Source organism: Triplophysa rosa, linkage group LG8 (genome assembly GCF_024868665.1).
Source record: "Triplophysa rosa linkage group LG8, Trosa_1v2, whole genome shotgun sequence".
NCBI classification, from domain to species: domain Eukaryota; kingdom Metazoa; phylum Chordata; class Actinopteri; order Cypriniformes; family Nemacheilidae; genus Triplophysa; species Triplophysa rosa.
The window spans coordinates 20772509-20790965 of record NC_079897.1 but is presented as its reverse complement, the minus strand read 5'-3'; the positions used below and the strand labels follow the sequence as shown (position 1 = coordinate 20790965).

Here is an 18457-nt window from a genome sequence, read left to right as displayed (position 1 = left end):
AACACAAAAAGAAAACAAAACACTTACCTTCATAATCAAACAGGTACTGTTCAACGAAGAATTTGTATCCTTTCTCTTGCTTTGATCTTGTCGTTAGCGAAAATTTGTGTGTAGACGTTGTACATCATCTAGCCGTATTTGTGGCAGATGTGCAAGCCACTTGGTAAACTCCATTCTGAGGCGCTAGCGGAAGTAATTTCTTCTTCTTCTTGAGTTTTACTGGCGGTTGTCAAATCAGCTTATAGGTGCATTACCGCCACCTTATGAACTGGAGTGCTAGCGGAAGTAACGATACACTGCTTCGCGGCAGAACGGAAGATGCGTGACGTCATGTGAAAAGGGCGTCTTGGGTCCAAGAACTGTTTAGTTTTAAGAATTCTTTCAAATGTCCTTCATCAGAACAAAGAAATTTATACAGATTTGAAACATCTCGAAGGTGAGTAAATGATGACAGTAATTTTATTTTTGGGTGAACTGTACCTTTAAAAATGTTATATAATAATGATTAACAATCTGAGCAAGTGATAAAACAATTAAAATAGGCCTGAATCCATCGAGTGTCTAAGAATAGGTTACTCTCCGTGGGACCCAACGGGCCTGTGCAAATGTTCCCATGACCCTCGAACCACAGTCACTCTCTCACTCGTTAATATCGGGTTTAAAGTTTAAAGCGCCTCCCCTCGCGCTCGAGAAACACAGATGAGCGCCTGCTGCAGTTTCTTCATCGTCTGATATGAAGCGCTCGCGTCACTGACGACATTAAAACACAAGTCATGTGTCACCAGCGGAGAAGCGACTGAGGTGAGTTCACGCGCTGCTTATGTGCACGAGTCATTTAAGAGAACCGTTATATTATAATAACGAGTATTTTCACTATAGGTTTTGTTAAGAGTTTTTCTTGTTTTTTGACCGTAAAATATCTGATCTGCTAAACTGCCACTTGGGATGTGCTACCAACATTGTTGTGCACTTAATGCGTGTCGTCGTTAGCATTATTTCTTTATTGCAGGTGACGCAATTGTATTGTTTTGTCTTGCTTGTTGCTGCTGAAATATCATTCAATATTTGCACTAAACCTATGAGATACGTATTTGTAAATACGTATAAAAGAAAGGATTAGCCTATGCAGGGAATGTCAAAGATTAGTATCACAAATAAGTGATTCTGAAAGAAAAAATCTGATAAAATGGATGTTTTCAATTATAGCCTAACACATGCAGTGAAATGATCATAAAATGACCACTGTCCATATTCACTCTTTGTGTAATATAATATGTATGTATTTATAATTATAAAAATGTATAATTAATTTCGCAATTTAATGCCAAATGGCTGATTTGTCTGTGTTTCAGTTGTTGTCTGTCAACACACCCCAATATCACATAGAATGCTTTAAAAGATGTAAATTCACACTCATTCCTCATGAGTTATTTCCAATAAACCATACTTGAAACAAATTCTTGAAAGAAAAGAATATAATCACACATATTCTATAGAGGTCAGATATGAAGAGTATGTGTCTAGATATCACAGGTACATCTATATGATGTCTGCTTAAGATCTGGAGATCTGGAAAACATCTGGTGTGTAAATACATCTTAGAAAAGGCCATTTTACATACATTCTAAATAATAAACATCTTACAGACATCTTATATACATCTATATGTCAAATAGACGTCTCCCAGATGTATGTGTGCTTTCAGGGTGAGAATGATAAATATGCTATTAAGTATGGCTCATTTTTGCTATGTACTGCTTTGTCCTATAGTGACTTCCTCATCTTACATAACCTGCTGTCCCTCTTTCACACTTTATATCACTCTACAGTTTGTAATGCAGAGATTTATATCTTCATTGTGTATATTAAAATACTATGGTCATGAAGATGTCTATGAGTTTTTGCCGTAAGAAAAAAGTGTGCACATACAGATGTAGTCCATTTTTTCCTTTCCCAGGAGAATGTCTGAGGTAAATCCTCCCACAGAAAAAGTCTCTGTTACAGTCCCCGAGCCAGAGACTCCACCCCTAAAGAAAGAGACGGGGCCTGTGATTGGTGGACTGCAACTGCGTTCTGCACCAGGGGCTTGTTTGCTGTTCGCTGGTGTTTTGCTTATAGTGGGAATCGGCATTGCCGTGGGGGGGTATTGGAACGGTCACCCCCGACGACAGCCACCCCACCATGTGTCAAGTGGACGCACCTCTTCGGAGAAACTTAAGCTGATTGGTCCTGTCATCATGGGGGTGGGGCTTTTCATCTTTATTTGTGCCAATACAATTCTCTATGAGAATCGGGACCAAGAACTACGCCAAGAACCAGAACGAGACAGAAATCAAGCATACCAGGAGATCCTACCGCTAGTACCACAAACTCAGAGACACAACAACAGTCATTCAAAATGGTTTTCGCAAACAGAATCAAATGACAACACACATACGCTGAACTTGTCTGAACTCAACATCCATTGTCTGGATGAAGGTGCGGATCTTCCCATCCTTAAGTGTACTTCTCCATCCTCTTGTAACTCCAGTCAGGTGAACTTAGAGATAAGATCTTCCTTTAAAGATCACAAACACATGGAAAGCTTTACTTTGCCTGTCATTAAACTCAATGACTGCCTGATTGGCTCCTTAGACCCAGAGGCTCCTCCCCTCCCCGAACTGACTTACCGTAACAAGATGGGAGCTGAATATGTTACAAGTGTGGAAGTATCAAGAGTGAATTCTACGGATTCATCTCTAATGACGAAGAACAAAGCATGAGCTAAAGGATCGGTAGGCCTTTATTCCCACGGGGGTCCACAGGGTGAATATATTTGCGTTACAATTAGGTGTACAGTTTGGCTTCTACTAGAGACTACAAAAGGACTTGGTACAGGAATAACAAAGTTAGTCACAGATCAATTTTAAACCTGTTTCAAGAAGAATGTTGGTAACTACAACACTGGCCCCCATTGACTTCCATTGTATGGGCGCAAAGCTACTGAGACATTTCTCAAAATATCTTCTTTTGTGTTCCAGAGAAGAAAGAGTCATATGCAGGTTTTGAATGACATGAGGGTGAATAAATGATCAGGTTTTGTGTTAGAGATACATAGTTGGCTGTCACATAAGTGAGAGAATTAAGTAGAGACTATGCTTCGCAACTTAATTGAGGTCGTATTTATATTGTATTTTAGTTGTCTGCATTTGCAGCGTCGTAGAAGTTATGCATTGTAGATTGTTGTTCATGTAAACTGCAGATAATAGATTATTCTTTGATCTATTTTTCCTTGGTCCAACCCACACAAGCTCAAAATAATAGAGACTGCACTATGTGTCATTGTGTTTGTAGTGCAGGTCCTTATAGTTCACACAAATGTCAGCTCAGAAATGAAAGGCGGCCACCCGTGAGAGTACACACATAAATAGACAACTGAGCTTCTCTCAGTTTTGTCCTTATACTGTTTTACATCCAGCATTTAATTTCATTTTACAAATCATGTGTTACAACTTGAAAGAGAAGGGCTAGCACATAACAGCTGGCAGTCACATGCATGTTATACACTCAGGAGTTCATACAGTGCATGTTAATCCCAACTGTACGACTGCTCTAAAACCAGTACAGCTGTCTAGTATCCAGCATCAGTGTTTAGGAACATGGATTAACAATCTCCGCAATGACATCAGTAAAAATCAACAGGTCAAAGTTCACCTGGTTAGTCCCTACCGGTTTGCTCTAAATACAGAATTAAGGGGGGAAATAATCCTCTGTTGACTGCCATTCAAAAGTAAATACATTTTTCCGAGAGCAACATATAAATCACAAATGTTTTATTAAATTCAAGTAGATATTTTTACCATCTGCTGCCATTGACATCACATCTTTGGAAAGTCACCAACAATTAGGACTGTTTGTGCGTGTTTTTGAGTGAGATGAGCTGACCAGGGTTATGAGCATGTTATGATGTAATTTCTCATACAGATCTACAATCCAAGAGCTTCACACACAAACATTGGTAATAGGGTTATCACTATAGATTTTCACTATATGGTTATTTTGGCCAAAATAATTCTTGATATATATTAATTGCTGCTATCAGTCAAATTAATCTTTCGTTTTGTGTTTTCCTTTTTGAGGTTAATAAATCTCACTCAAAATATGACTGGAGGCAGAGAGAGAAAGAGAGAGAGTTTAACTACTGTGCCTCTTGAGGTAAAGCTCTAAATGGGTGCTGATTTGAAAAATATATAATCCTATGTGATTATCATGGCTTTTAATATCATGATTATTGCCAAAACCGGTAGGCCTTTATTGTGACAACCCTAACTGGTAGAAAGATCAAAAGGATTTGAGAAAATGTAAGCGCTACTTTTAAACAATGCAGCATACGTTGATTTTACTTTGGAATGAGTGTGTTTGCTTTCTTACTCATCAGTTAAATTAAGGAAATGTCAGGGACACAAGTATAGTGTTCAAGTATTCCGATTCCAATTCCTGGTTTTGGAATCGAAAGAATCAATTCCAAGAATCGATTCCTATAGCTGTCATTTTCGATTCCTATTTGATTCCCAGTTTCACTACATATTTTCATTTGTTATTAAGAAATTGACATATTTTTCATGCAATACAAATATCTAAGTATTTATAAAGAATACTGTGAGTATGTTGTAGTGTTAATGACAAATCTCTAGAAAGCTAACTCTTTTTTTCTTTCTAATATACTCACGGTTTGATGCTGCTTTTTCTCGTCTTTCCATTTAATGTTAAATGCAAGTATGCTATAGTGCCGACAGGTGTTGAAATAGTGCTGTCTATCTTTAACAGCTTTAACCAGACGTCCAAGTTTAGAAATATGTTATGAGACTGTGCTTTATACATGCAGATTTCTTCACGCGCACACTTAGCTCACAGGTAGGGAGTAAGAGAGGACGGTCTGTTTTACAGTCCGTCTGAACAAAAATATTTATATGATATGTTAAATATGTTAATTTATCTATTATATCTGCATAGTGTGTGCAAAAATACGGTGGCATATTGCTGCCACTTACATTTTATTTTTTCCACTCAATTGTCGTTAAAACGAGATATGTCGTTAAAACGAAAAAATGTGTCGTTAAAACGAGATAATATGTCTTTTAAACGAGATAATATGTCGTTAAAACGAGATAATATGTCATTAAAACGAAATAATTTTCTTATAAGGGATAATATGACGTCTCATAATAATTACTAATGGATCCGCAGTGACTTAACTTAGTGATTCCCATATTCGTCGGGATGATGTAACATTGGACATTGCTGGGACTTGATGATTTCCTCCTGAAGACGTAAATGGAACAGACCATATTCGTCGCAGCAACCAACAACCAAACAGTTAAAATAGTTTTTATAATTGTAATTAAACACATTGTCCCTCACATGGAGGATTAAATTAATTTGTGATTTAATCTGTGCATTAAAGGACATGATTGAGTGGAAAAAATAAAATGTACGTGGCAGCAATACGCCACCGTACAAAAAAAACGTTTGCTTTTATCCATCAATTCAGAATATTTTATGTTAACATCGCGAATCCTTAGCTCTAGACTTCATATATCAGTTTTTTTTCTAAAGTCAGAATTATTTTTGACAAGTAACTGATGTGACTGAGTTGACAAATGAAACCAGCTAAGGGGCAGGGCTTGTGCTTTTGAAGGCTCTTGAGGAGGAGTCGATTCCTTTAATGGAATCAAATCCAACCTTTGGAATCGACTCTCAGTTCCCAACGCCTTGGAATCGAGGAATCAATTCTTTTCGGAATCGATGCCCTAGTTCTCATTCTCTTCTCTTTTTCGAGCTGTGAGGTGTGAGAAGCCACACAGATAAGCCAACCCGATTAACACAGATATTTTCTCCTCTGCAAACCACCAAAGTTAAATACATTGTGCTGCCATGAATAGCCATTTATTGCATTTATGCAGACTAGCATTTCTCTGTGACTGTGACCTGTGTTTGTTTAAGAAAGCTGTATTACAGCATTTAGACAACAGCATGAACTGTGCTCACAATGTATGCAACACATTGGACCAATACAGATACTACACCTAAAACCAGTGGCAGGTGCAAATAACTTCAGCAATTCAGTTTAGACATGGACAATGTACCACATATCATGTCTTAAACGTTACCTTACAATACATCTCAGATTTGGCAGTACAAATGATTATTTTTCATTAGAATGTCTACATTTTAACAGCATTTATTAATCTTAGTTCATGCTAATTTCAGCATTTATACATACTTTTAAAATCAAACATTGTAACTGTAAACATTAGTTAATGCACCATGAATTAACATGAATAATTTTATTGACATTAACTAACATTGACAAGCATTAATACAAGCTGAAAAACTACATTGTTCATTGTTAGTTCATAGGTAATACATTTACTAATGTTAACAAATACAACTTCATTGTAAAGTGTTTCCCTTAAACAAAACAAACTGTAAGACTGTGATTTTTATAGACTTTAAGCTTGAGCTATACAAACTGTTATGCTGTTTTACAACTAAAACCAGTTTACAACTAATTAGACTAAATGTATTTATTTCTTGAATAAAATTTCAAACACAAAAAATAAGAAATATAACATCCACATCTTTAAATTTCCTACTAGTATGTAATATTAAACTCCATAATTATAGTAAAATCTAATTTGATTATTAAGCAGATATTGGTTCATGTGGGTGGAGCTTCATTACACAACTGTTTTTCCACCATCTTCAATCTGCAAAAGAAAATTTTAGTCAACATTCAGAAGCGTAAACAATTCCTTATTGTAACAATCTTTATATATTCAGAAGTGGGGTGTGTTAATCTGAATGCTGGAAGAATGAAGCATACGTTTTTCCCTTTATAGCCCTATACTAAGATTGCTGGTTCATCACATTAGTACTGCAGTCATTTAGTTTACATAAATGTAACTCACTAAGCCCATGCTGATGAGTATGTCTCCGTTGGCATGAGGCAGCTGTGTTTTGGGCATGGGTGAGTATGAGGAGAGACGTCTGTCCCATTCCGTGGGTCCAAAATCTTGCATGGCCTCCATGAAGACACGCTTTAGCTCACTGATACTGGCTTGATGCCTGAGGACCACCTCCTGGGTCACATCAAAGTCCTACAGAGAGCATATTAAAGATATTATAGTCATTTATAAAACTAGACAAACCTTCAAACTGAGCATATTAAAATAAAAAATACATAAATTTCACACACATCAAATACCTCCAGCATAAGAATGCTGTGCCGAACATATATGCTCTCTCCTTCGATTCTCTTCGTCCATCTCCGTGACTATGAAAAACAAGAAGATTATACATTTTATTTTATTATATATTTATTTGTAATTTTGTAAATATACAGTATATATTGTTTATTTACAACAAAGAAAATAGCAATAAATGTTAGAAAGCATAAACATCTCACCTTTCCCATAAGCACAGAATCTTCAGCCTGTTAAGAAAAAGATACACTGTGAGAAATGCTTTTATTGTAAGAATTTCCATTTTCAGATGGTAAAAAGTGCACGTGTGTGTATTTGCAACCTCAGACTCCAGTGCGATGTCCAGCGTGTCTTTTGTCCTGTCCCGATAGGTTGTTTTTGTGACAGATACAGGTTGTATAGTCGGAGTCGAAGTCAGTGGTTGGTCAGCTGGGATCTGTGGGCGGGGTTTGGGTACAGCCACTGGAGATATAACAGGTACCCGTGTGGAAACTAAAGACACATATAGAGAGAGAAATATTTAGGAAGCCACATTCACAGATGGACAGACATCAGAGAATAGTAATTCGATCAAATATATATATCAATTGTGTCGGACATATGTTGTGATGTACTGCACGTTTGTTCTGGCGTGTGTGCATACCAGAATCTTTAGAGGAAACACCCATAAGATTAAACCAGTCATCCTCCCTTTCTCTCTGCTGCCAAACGGGTGTTTTCTCTGGTCCAACTGGTATTTTGTGCCTGTCTTCTACTTGTATCTGCCTCCTCCTTTCTTCCTCTCTTCTCCTCTGTTCTGCTTTTCTCCTCTTGTCTTCTATTGTCTTTTCTTCCTCTCTTCTCTTCACTTCTTCACCTCTCTTGTCCACTTTAATCACATCTGCCACAACTTTGAAAAGAACAGAAAAAAGTGCAACAAAAATTGATCCAAGATAATGAAATTGCGAACAATCAGAACCAAGACAAAATAAATCTAAAATAATACTTGACATACCTGTTTGTTTCGGTGAAACATCAAAAACAACAAACCAATCCTCTTCCACTTCTCTCTGTGACTGTGCTACTGTTTGCACAATAACAGCAGGTTGAGATCGTCTGACTTCCAGCTCCAGCTTGCGCATCTCTTGTTGTCTCATTCTGGTCTCCACATCATCTCTCACTCTCCTGTCCTGCTGTCTTACTCTTCTGTCCTCCTGTTCTTTTATCCTCTGCTTCTCAGTGTCCACTGAAACCACCGATCAAACATGTCACGATAAAACTTATGCAAATATGCTTCTCAACAGTGAACTGTAAAGATATCAGGAATTCAGGAATGAAGCTAGGAGCCCTAACCTGATAAAACAGCTCTTTTCTCAAACGCTGTGGGGTCGAGGAGCTCACACCAATCATCATCCACCTGTCGTACCCTGACAGGAAACATCTGCTGTACAACGTCGACTCTCTCACTGCGCTCCTCAAAGACCACTCGTCTTTCTTCTGTGAGCACGGTTTTTCCTCTTATTTGCTCCTCCACAACCCTCTCCACTATCCTCTGAACTCTCTGGTCTTTGGTGGGCTCACGGACTACAACATCTCTGCTTTTGACATCTGAAAGAGACAAAAAATGTTTATGTCCTTCTAGGTTGTTCATATTTATGAGCTGGTAAGTCGTGTTTACGATGTGTTCAAGTAACCTTCTTCATTTAATGAACTACACGAAAATACAGCAAGGTTTATTAACTCTACTTACAGAAAATGAAGAACACACATAAAATGTGTTTTGCATGTAAAATGTATTTACTGTCTACCCCCGATGCTTCGAAGGGGTAGTTCACCCAAAAACAAACATTCTGTCATCATTTACTCACCCTCTTGATGCCTGTATGACTTTCTTCCTTCTGCAAAATACAAAAGAAGATATTTTAAAGAATGTTGGTAACCCAACATTGGAGTCAATGTTGGAGTCAATGGGGACCAACGGATTTTGCTCACTAACAGTCTACAAAATATCTTCTTTTGTGTCGTGCAGAAGAAAGAAAGTCATACAGATGTAAAATGTCAAGAGGGTGACTAAATGATGATAGAATTTTCATTTTTGGGTGAACTATCAATTTAACTGTTCTCGCCATGTTTCTCACTGACATACCCCCAACTTGTAAATTCAAAGCTTTGAGAAAACCCTGAACTTTCCACTTGTAATTACGACTTTGTGGTGGTCATTTTAATGTGAAAGTAAAAGAGGATTTGTTTAAATGGAATTTAATTTGTAAGCAGATAAATATATAAATTAAAAATGAAATATACGCGTGAGAGTGTTGAAAGGAATGTATGGTGCTGTTCTGTACCTGATGTAATACTTCTCTGCTCATACGGCACTGGGTCGAACATCTGAAACCAGTCATCATCAATCTCTCTGGGCACCACTGGAAACACCTGTGGCGTTTGTACAACCTTCACCATCATCTTCTCTGTTCTCACTGTTTGTCCAGTGCTCACGGTCATCACCTCAGTCACCCGCTCCTCTTTTCTCACTCTGGTCTCTCTGCTCTCCTCATACACCTCAACAGTTGTAGGCACTGAAACCATAATACAATACATGATGCATGTTTAATATGTGTGTTTACTGTATGTGTTCTTGGTTGTTTTTGTGTGTCAGTGTGTGTACCTGATGCTTTAGGAGAAACATCTAAAATGATGGACCAGTCATCTTCTCTCTCTCTTTGGACTTGTGCTGCTCTGTGCTCCAGAATAATAGGCACTGGTCTTCTATCATCCACTGTCACCCTCTCCTGTTGTTTCTTCTGCACCTCATCTCTTCTTCTCTCTACAGCTCTCTTTTCCTCATTCAGAGGTGTCAGAGAAACAAAGCGAGCTCCTGGAGAAACAGATATTTTGATCAATTATATATTTGATCAATTATTATTAAAAATCACAACAGCATCCATCTTAAAGTGCAAGCTAGTTTTTAAAACAAAATACATCATTTTTGTTATTATTTTTTAGGCATATGTTACTTTACATAATGTAAGCATACAGGCAGGGGCAGACTGACCAGTAGGACATTCTGTCAAAGTCCATAACGGCCACCTAGAGTATCGGAACTTTTCCCGGTGGGCCGCTAATGTATGGGGCCGGAATGGACACTTGGGCCGGACAGATGGACGTTATTAATGCGAATGCATGCAAAGCGAAGGCATTAGCGAGACGGACATGTTTACATGTAACGCAATGTCACATACAACCCCCCAAGCCCCCCCCGTCGACTGGAATTGTGGAGGGCCGATGTGGGCTGAAAACTCCAGGGCCATTTTTGCTTCCCAGTCCGCCCCTGCATACAGGCCACATTCTTTTGTCCCAGTCACTATTCAATTTTACGTTCAGCAATAAATCAGCCTGAATGTTCTGCTTCATAACCTATTTTGTGCTCCGCAGAGGATAAAAAAGCATGTAGATTTGCAGCAACATGAGGGTAAGTAGATAAAAAACTGCTGTTTTTGGTGAAGTGTTCCTTTAATAGATTCTCTTCACCACAGAATTACCAGAAATGGGCAACCTCACAGTTCTGGAAAAAAATCTCTTTGAATCTTTGTTCTCGTACCAAACAACTTTTTCAACTAAATTTTATGAGTTAATTCAAAGTCATCAAAATGTAACGCACAGACCATACACTATAGCTCTACTTTTTATGTTTTATGTAAATAACACAGGGTTGAAATAGTTTTCAGTATGTGATCACGCTTGCATGGAGGTGTACAGTGTGTACGTTACCTGATGGAATACTCTGCTCATAAGGCGCTCGGTTAAAAAGCTGAAACCAGTCGTCATCAACCTCTCTGGGTACCACTGGAAACTCTGGGGTTTGTACAACACTCTTCTTCTCTGTTATCACGGTTTGTCCAGTGCTCACGGTCATCACCTCAGTCACCCGATCCTCTCTGCTCTCCTCATACACCTCAACAGCTCCTCCTCTCAGATATACCAAAGGCACTGATACAAACACAATGAACATGCATGCTTTCTAAACAATAAATACACATGTACGACCCCAAACACAGACCCAAATATACATGGACGAAGAAATACTCTTTGTGGATTTTACCGCCTGGTCAGTAGTTCCACGTCTCTCTGGGTTTGTGCTGCCCTTTGCTCAAGCACAACCTGTTGTGGTCTGCTATCTTCTACTGTCACCTGCTGCTGTTGTTTGTACTCGACCTTCTCTGGCGTCACTCTCTTTTCATATGGCTCAATAGTTGTGCTTTGCAGATGAGGATAAACCAAAGGCACTGAAACAAACACAATCCATTTTGCATGTTTTGATTTGTGTGACTGTGTGTGCAGGGTTGTAGGTCATTCAGAAATTAACTGAGAATATTTTTTAAAGTATACATAAATTCTTGAATTTGAAGTAAAATAGCAAACAGGATGCATTAAAGGAGTGAAATGAAATTTAAATGTTAAGTTTTTAATAAAAACAGTTCATTTTCACTGTGAATGAATCAGAAACATGGTATCATTCTGTTTGTGATATTTGCATAAGTGATTTTTGATACATTTCATTATATTTAAAAAGTTACCCTTGTTTGGTGATCATGTTGTTTTCAATGTTTACAAAAAACGTGTTTTTAAACATTGCACATTTATATTTATTCGAGACAAAAATATTTTTTATCTCATCCATCATGTATGTTTCTTTTTAGTACATTTTTAGCTAAAGATAAGTGACAAATTTTCTGTTTGTGTTGCTTGTAATTGGAATAAAGTAAACATGTCTAAAGTATGTTCACATATTTCTTATGGCTGTAATGATTTAAAAATCAAATACTATAATTATAACAATTTTATATATTTTACCACTTTTTATATTTTCTCGATTTTTTATTATTATTTTTTACTCTGGTTCATTAATAAAAATGTTGCTCCAGAAATAAAAGTTGATTCTGCATTTTGGTGTCCTTGATGTAAACAATATTGTGTACAGTACGCACCTGTCCCTTTGGGGGAAACGTCCAGAATAATGAACCAGTCATCCTCAACATCTCTCTGAGCTTGTGTTGCTCTCTTCTCCAACATGATTGGCTCTGATTCTTGCTCCTCTCTTCTCACTCCGCTCTGAAGCACCTCCTCTCTGCTCTCCTCATACAGCTCAACAGTTGCTCCTCGCAGGTATGGATAAGCCAAAGACACTGAAACAAACACAATGAAGCATGTATGTTTTGATTTGCTTGTTTATGTGTGTTCTTGACTATAGTTGTGTGTGAATGTGTGTACCTGATGTTTTAGGAGAAACTTCTGAAAGGATGAACCAATCATCCTCCAAGTCTCTTTGAGGCCGGTCTGCCTGCTGTCCTGGAAGAACTGGCTGTGGTCTTCTATAATCCACCGTCACTTGCTCCTTATCTATTCTCACTCTGCTCTGAGTCACCTCCTCTCTGGTCTCTTCATAAAGCTCAACTGATGTCTCCTCACATGTGTGTGTTTTTGGTTCGTCTGGTGGCAGGAGCTGTATTTTCTTTTCTGCTTCCTTACTTTCTACTTCTTCAGCCTGATCTACTCCTGCGATGGTGCCGATCACATCTGTTTGAACTAAAACATTTTAAGAAAGATTTTCAAAATCGATTTACGCTTCTAGTGATCAAGTAAGGTAAGCCCTTAAGCAAAGAAAATATATTTTTGTATATATTAATATATATCTTTTTTCGAAAATATATAGAATAATATATTTTGAATATATTACAATCTATTGAATAATAAATAAGGAACTGCTGCTTTTCATATATTGAACAATTTAAGATCATTATTATTTAAGACAATTTGAAATAACATTGAAATGTAAAGATTTTCAGTATTCATTCATACCTGTAGGAGAAGCTGATAACTTTATTCTCTGTGCGGGCATCTCCACAAGAATGTACCAATCATCATTTCTTGCCATTGGTTTGTTGATGTTTATCTGTTCCTCAGCTGATAAAAACGACAAAAATGTAATGCATGACATTTTTCATTTTTACTTCATAATCATTTCGTAGTATTTAAATTAAAGGCGGGGTGTCCCATTTCCGAATTATGCTTGTTTAGACAAAGTCGGGCCGAGTGCCAAAACAACCTTGTATCCAATCAGCAGTAAGGTGCACAGTGCACAGTGCACAGGACGGACATTAGTTGAGCCGAGCGCTGATGAAAGCGTAAGATGGGGGTAGGGGTGTGTTTGTTTTGGTGATTTGAACATCAACAACGGCTAAGAAAAATCGGACACCCCGCCTTTAGTATTAAATTTTTAGTAACAGGTGAAAATCTGATCACACACTGACACACCTGTGGGGGCAGCAGTGAGCAATGATGGACTGGGATCTAGCAGAATGTACCAATCAGCCGTTTCAGCTTGTTGAAGCTCCTCCCTCTCAGCTCGCTGTAGTCTTTGCTCCAAACTTTCTATTTCCTGTAATCCAACCCTCAGCACTTCAACATCTAGTAGTTTCTGTTCAATAGTCTCCACCTCCTGTAGTTTCCGTTCTATGATTTCCAATCTCTCAGATGTTTTCTCAGAACCCATACTGAGAAGTTTCCCCACCTCTATCTTTTTCTCTACATCTTCTTGCGATTCCACAAAAGTGTTGACCTCCTGTGTCCATTGTTTTGTGATGACTACTCTTTGTATTCTTTCCCCATTCACCTGTAGGATTTCTTCTGTTAGCGATTCCTTCATAGTCATTATTTGCTCTTTTAATTCAGGATGTTCTTTCTTCATGATGTCTCTTGCTAGTTCCTCCATGACCTTCAGCTCCACAGGCCCCTCTTGTGCCACATTAACTTTATATGAACGTTTTATCACCAGCTCATCTGTGGTCCTCTCCTCTGACTCGTTCTCCTCCACAATCTCTACTTTTCTTTGTTCTTCAGTCTCAAAAAACTGTTGAAGAACTGATGGTGGAGCTGAAAAAGAAATGAAGCAAAATTATAGATGCCAACCACAGCTCTATCCCTCCGAGACTGATTTTGATGGAAACTAAAACAGTACTTATTTATCCAGATAAGTCTTTAGGGATTTCTTCTGGAATGTTATGGGAAATGTTGGACCAACTTGCAACTTTTATCGTCATGTTAACAAACATGTTTGATAACCAGTGGCAGAGCTCGACTTTTTGGTATGTTGGTACAATTGAGAAAATGTTGTAGACATGTAATAAGGTAATATCAAGTGTTCCTGTCATTGGTTCAAATCTCAGGGATATTATACTGATGTATAGCTTGCAGCATAGATGTAGTGGAAAGTGGAAGTGGAAATGGCCTGGGTTTTTCTAATATTTGGCATAAGTTTATAATAGTGATGTATTTGGGAGCATTATAAAAACATACATAGGCTGGACTCGAGGAGAACGAACCAATCATCAGCCTCCTGCTTTGACTCCCAGAGCTCTTTGCTCTCCAGCATTACATCATCTGTGTAAAATGTTTACAGTTCATCAGAAAAAAAATGACTTAAAGGTGTAGCAATTATTATTCAAGAGGAAGGAAGGAGGAGGAGAGGGAAAGTAGAAAAGGGAAAATAGAAAAATACATCATCATGTATTGTATGTATTGGGTTGTCAGTTAAAGAGCATGTAGATTACAATAAAATGCAAATACAATAAAACTGATCTGGCTATTTATGATTTATGATCTGGCTAAGTTTTTTAAAAGAAACATTTGTTAATTACATTTTATAGTATGTAATTTTACAGATTTTTCATTTATTTTTGAAATACAATTACAGAAAGACAGCAAATTTACAAGAAAAATGGTGATAACATGTCATTTTAAATCTGGTGCCCCAGCTGCCAGAAAAATTCCTTTTTTGTTACAGGATTTTTTTACAGTGAAAGTTAGTTTAAAGATTATATCATGTATATTTGCCAAAGGACAAATACCTGATGAAGAAACTTCCCATTTATCCGAATCATGTACCAAGAACCAGTCATCTGACTCCGTTTGCACCGGCTGCTTCAGAACATTAAGGATTTCTTCATTTGCTGAAAAAATACAATAAAAGTAAATAATCTGAACCCACATATTTTAATACTGTGTGCTAAATGTACAGTCAATTACAAAATGGTAACTGCTCTCTTGTAAGTTGCTTTTGGATGTAGGTGTCTGCTAAATGATTACATTTAAATGTAAATGCACAGTAAGTGCACCCACGGACCTTTTCTCTTTGTGGCAAGGCGTAAAAATTGTGGAGGAGCCCGAGTGATGTTGGTACTGGCCTCCAGGCACTCAGACAAAGTGCGTCCACTGTAACGAAACCTTGATCCCAGGGTCAAAAACCTTTTTGCTGTTGTATCTTGAAGTCTGTTTCTGAAAAACACATTCAAGATATGATTTTAGATTTTAGATTCAATTTATTGTCATTGCACATGTACAAGTACAAGGCAACGAAATGTGACCTCTGCATTTAACCCATCCAGAGAGTAGTGAACACACGTACCCCCGGAGCAGTGGGCATTAAGAGTTGAAATTTTCCAAAGAGCCTACACACAAAACACTTAAAATCTATTCAAAGTCTATGCTGGTCACAGACAAAATAAAACGCATTTATACAAACCCACCTGTAGAAACTGTGGTTCTCCACAGAGCATTTCCAGAGTTGTTTGCAGGCTCTGTAGCTGGGCAGAGTAAAGCTGACATCTCCATCTAACTCATCCTGCGAAATCAGGTCAATGTCTTAATACACCACGTTAACATATACAGAACTAATAATTCATATTTATGTCCTAATGTGCACGAAAACCTCAGAAGAGCGGATCTTGAGAAGAAAAGTATTGCGTTTGTGAGAGATTTTAAGAACTCTAGGCCATGAGAAGCTATTTGTTTTGATCTCATCCTTAAACACCATCAGTCCTTCAGAACACACACCCAGCATTACATCTGCACCGCTAACATCCTATAAACACATCAAACAACACACATATGCATCCCTCATTATGTACATAATTCCTTTTATCAAACACAAGGTATATTATAGGAATTAAAATAATAACACAAACTTTAGCAGGATGCAGGTCCACTCCATACATAGGGAGTGTCTTGGCATACTCGAAAAAAAGCATATCTGCCTGTGCAGGACTCAAAGATCTGTGTTAAACACAAAGTAAAAATGTGCATTTGTGAATATGTTTGAATAATTATGGGCATATATATATGTGTGTGTGTGTTTGGGTGATGTTATAGAAAACCTGTGTGTCGCATGCTGTTCCATCACTTTCTCATCTAGCTCTTCACTTTGGTTGGGTGCGAGAACAATCTCACTGACATAGTTATTCTTGTGGAGATTTGGGTCATAATCTCCAAGTGTCGACTGAACTGTGTATGAACCCAACAGAGCCAACATGTCTGATGGACAGGGCAGTCGACCTATCATAATATCTTTCCGTAGCTGAAGACACAGATGATATCTAAAAGGTATTACACACGACAATCACAGTTTGGTAGACACACAAGAACATGTATACATTTAAATGTATATGTATATAAATATAATATGTATATAAATATACATCTTACAAAGTACTTCAAGAAATTGGGCCTCATTCATGAAACACGAGCAGAACGATTTTTGTGTAAATCGTTCGTAAATACGTTTTGACGTAAATCTTCGTATTCATGAAAATGTTCGTATTTTCTAAATGTTAGTTGGTAGGAAAGAAATGTACTCCTGCTCCATACCACGTGTATAGCGCGTAAAACCGCACGTAACGTTCTGTCTTCTTTTAGACAAACTGATGACACCGCATTTTGATGCACTATGTATCATAATGATATTTCACGAGTTCTTTTGCCCTGTCTTTGATCATATTTTACTTTTTAACTTCTATAAGCTCGTCACTGTCCTTTTTTACACAGCCGTCCAATCACAGTGGAGAAGAGGCAGGACAAACACTGCATTGACCAACCATCATACACAACAATGGAGAAGTTAATATTAATGGTTACTGCATTTTCATATTATGTAATATTATTCGAAATAAGATACTAGTAACAAGTAGGCTAACTGTTGCGGATATTCTAAATCACAGCAACCAACGCATATCCGGAAGAACGCGCAGTGCCTCCAAAGCACTCTCAAGCGCCACCAGCTGGTCGTTTTCAAAAGAGCACCGGGTATTATTATTTTAGCTTGCTAAAAACGCTTTGGTGGGTGGACACAGTTTAATAGATTCATTTTTGGTAAGCATATAGCCTATCAGTATTTTATGCATTTATGCAATATAATGTAATCAAGCCAGCTAATAAAGTCCAGAGGATTTCCAGCATTCCAATATACGTAATTTGCGTAGCTGTAATTCATAGGCGGGGATTAGGCTAATTTTGAATGAGCGTGCATGCGCGCCCTGTTTACGAGTGATTGGAATTCATTAACATACACACATTTTACTACGAAATCCAAAGTTTACGAAGTATTTGTGAATCCGGAGGAAAGTTTTCGGGAAGGTCTGTTTTACGTGCAAATTCTTCGGAATTTACTCATATATTTACGAATTCATGAACGAGGCCCATTGTGTGTAAATGCTTTTACCTAGTAATGTCTTCAGCCAGAATTGAGGGATCGGGAGGGTAAAACTTGATATTAAAAAAGAATTCTGCTACTGGACCTGAAACCAAACCAGAAAATGTGAAATATACTGTACATATATACGCACAAAGCACCCATATGGGGATGTCACATACCTTTAATCTGTTTTAGAATCTCTTTAGAACAGTCCAGCCATCCCTAAAACAATAAACGCACAATGACAACACTTCTTTTTCACTATTGACTATGCCTGATGAAAAATGACTAAATAAATGACTGGAATGTGTACCCTGGTATATGGAGAATCCCACATGGCCAGACCATAGTAATCCCTCTCCAACAGATCAAGGTGTTCACATACTTTATTGAAGAGATCCCGCCCCACTGCATTTCTCTATAGAGGAAGAGAAAAAACAGAAGATTAAATTTGTTGTAAAATAATTTGGGGAACAAAAAATGTTTTGTAAATACCTCCAGCTCCCACATAAAGTGGGTGTCATCAAGGAAATTCACTTGACACTGCAACATGTCTCTCAAAATCCTTAGTGATGAAGTCGTCTTGTTCTGCCAAAGAATGAGCTGCAAACATTCATGCAAAGTTTTACAATTCTCTTTAGTCAGATGTCAGAACTTCAGTGTTGTTTCACATGAGCAGATTCCTACAGTTCTGTAGTAATGAAGGGACATG

The 18457-nt window shown here is 37.7% G+C and overlaps 2 protein-coding genes across 2 annotated transcripts; one reads left to right on the top strand and one right to left on the bottom strand.

Moving 5' to 3' along the window:
• The first annotated feature begins 703 nt into the window (after nt 1–703).
• LOC130558259 (transmembrane protein 200A) lies at nt 704–4510 on the top strand. Its single transcript, XM_057340576.1, has 2 exons — nt 704–801; nt 1958–4510. Exon 2 carries the CDS (start codon nt 1962–1964, stop codon nt 2760–2762), a length of 801 nt encoding a protein of 266 aa, XP_057196559.1. The 5' UTR covers nt 704–801; nt 1958–1961; the 3' UTR covers nt 2763–4510.
• Nucleotides 4511–5889: 1379 nt separating this feature from the next.
• On the bottom strand, nt 5890–18457 carry epb41b (erythrocyte membrane protein band 4.1b). Its single transcript, XM_057340752.1, has 28 exons — nt 18241–18457; nt 18059–18163; nt 17925–17967; nt 17773–17848; nt 16433–16651; nt 16244–16331; nt 15988–16140; nt 15806–15900; nt 15403–15554; nt 15128–15229; nt 14577–14660; nt 13536–14153; nt 13080–13184; nt 12492–12806; nt 12209–12406; nt 11343–11506; nt 10992–11241; nt 9889–10098; nt 9569–9799; nt 9092–9121; nt 8577–8831; nt 8239–8469; nt 7888–8133; nt 7567–7736; nt 7448–7474; nt 7247–7315; nt 6951–7139; nt 5890–6749 (listed from the first exon to the last, which is right to left on the bottom strand). Exons 1-28 carry the CDS (start codon nt 18295–18297, stop codon nt 6720–6722), a joined length of 4512 nt encoding a protein of 1503 aa, XP_057196735.1. The 5' UTR covers nt 18298–18457; the 3' UTR covers nt 5890–6719.

What these genes read in the sequence shown, in the direction of transcription:
- LOC130558259 (XM_057340576.1), top strand. Translation starts at nt 1,962, where the DNA reads ATGTCTGAGGTAAATCCTCCCACAGAAAAAGTCTCTGTTACAGTCCCC.
- epb41b (XM_057340752.1), bottom strand. Translation starts at nt 18,297, where the DNA reads ATGTTGCAGTGTCAAGTGAATTTCCTTGATGACACCCACTTTATGTGG. An exon ending in TCTCCTCGAGTCCAGCCTAT is followed by an intron (nt 14,154 to 14,576) that starts GTATGTTTTTAT and finishes TTTCTTTTTCAG; the next exon opens with CTCCACCATCAGTTCTTCAA. An exon ending in GTTATCAGCTTCTCCTACAG is followed by an intron (nt 12,807 to 13,079) that starts GTATGAATGAAT and finishes AAAATGTTTTAG; the next exon opens with TTCAAACAGATGTGATCGGC.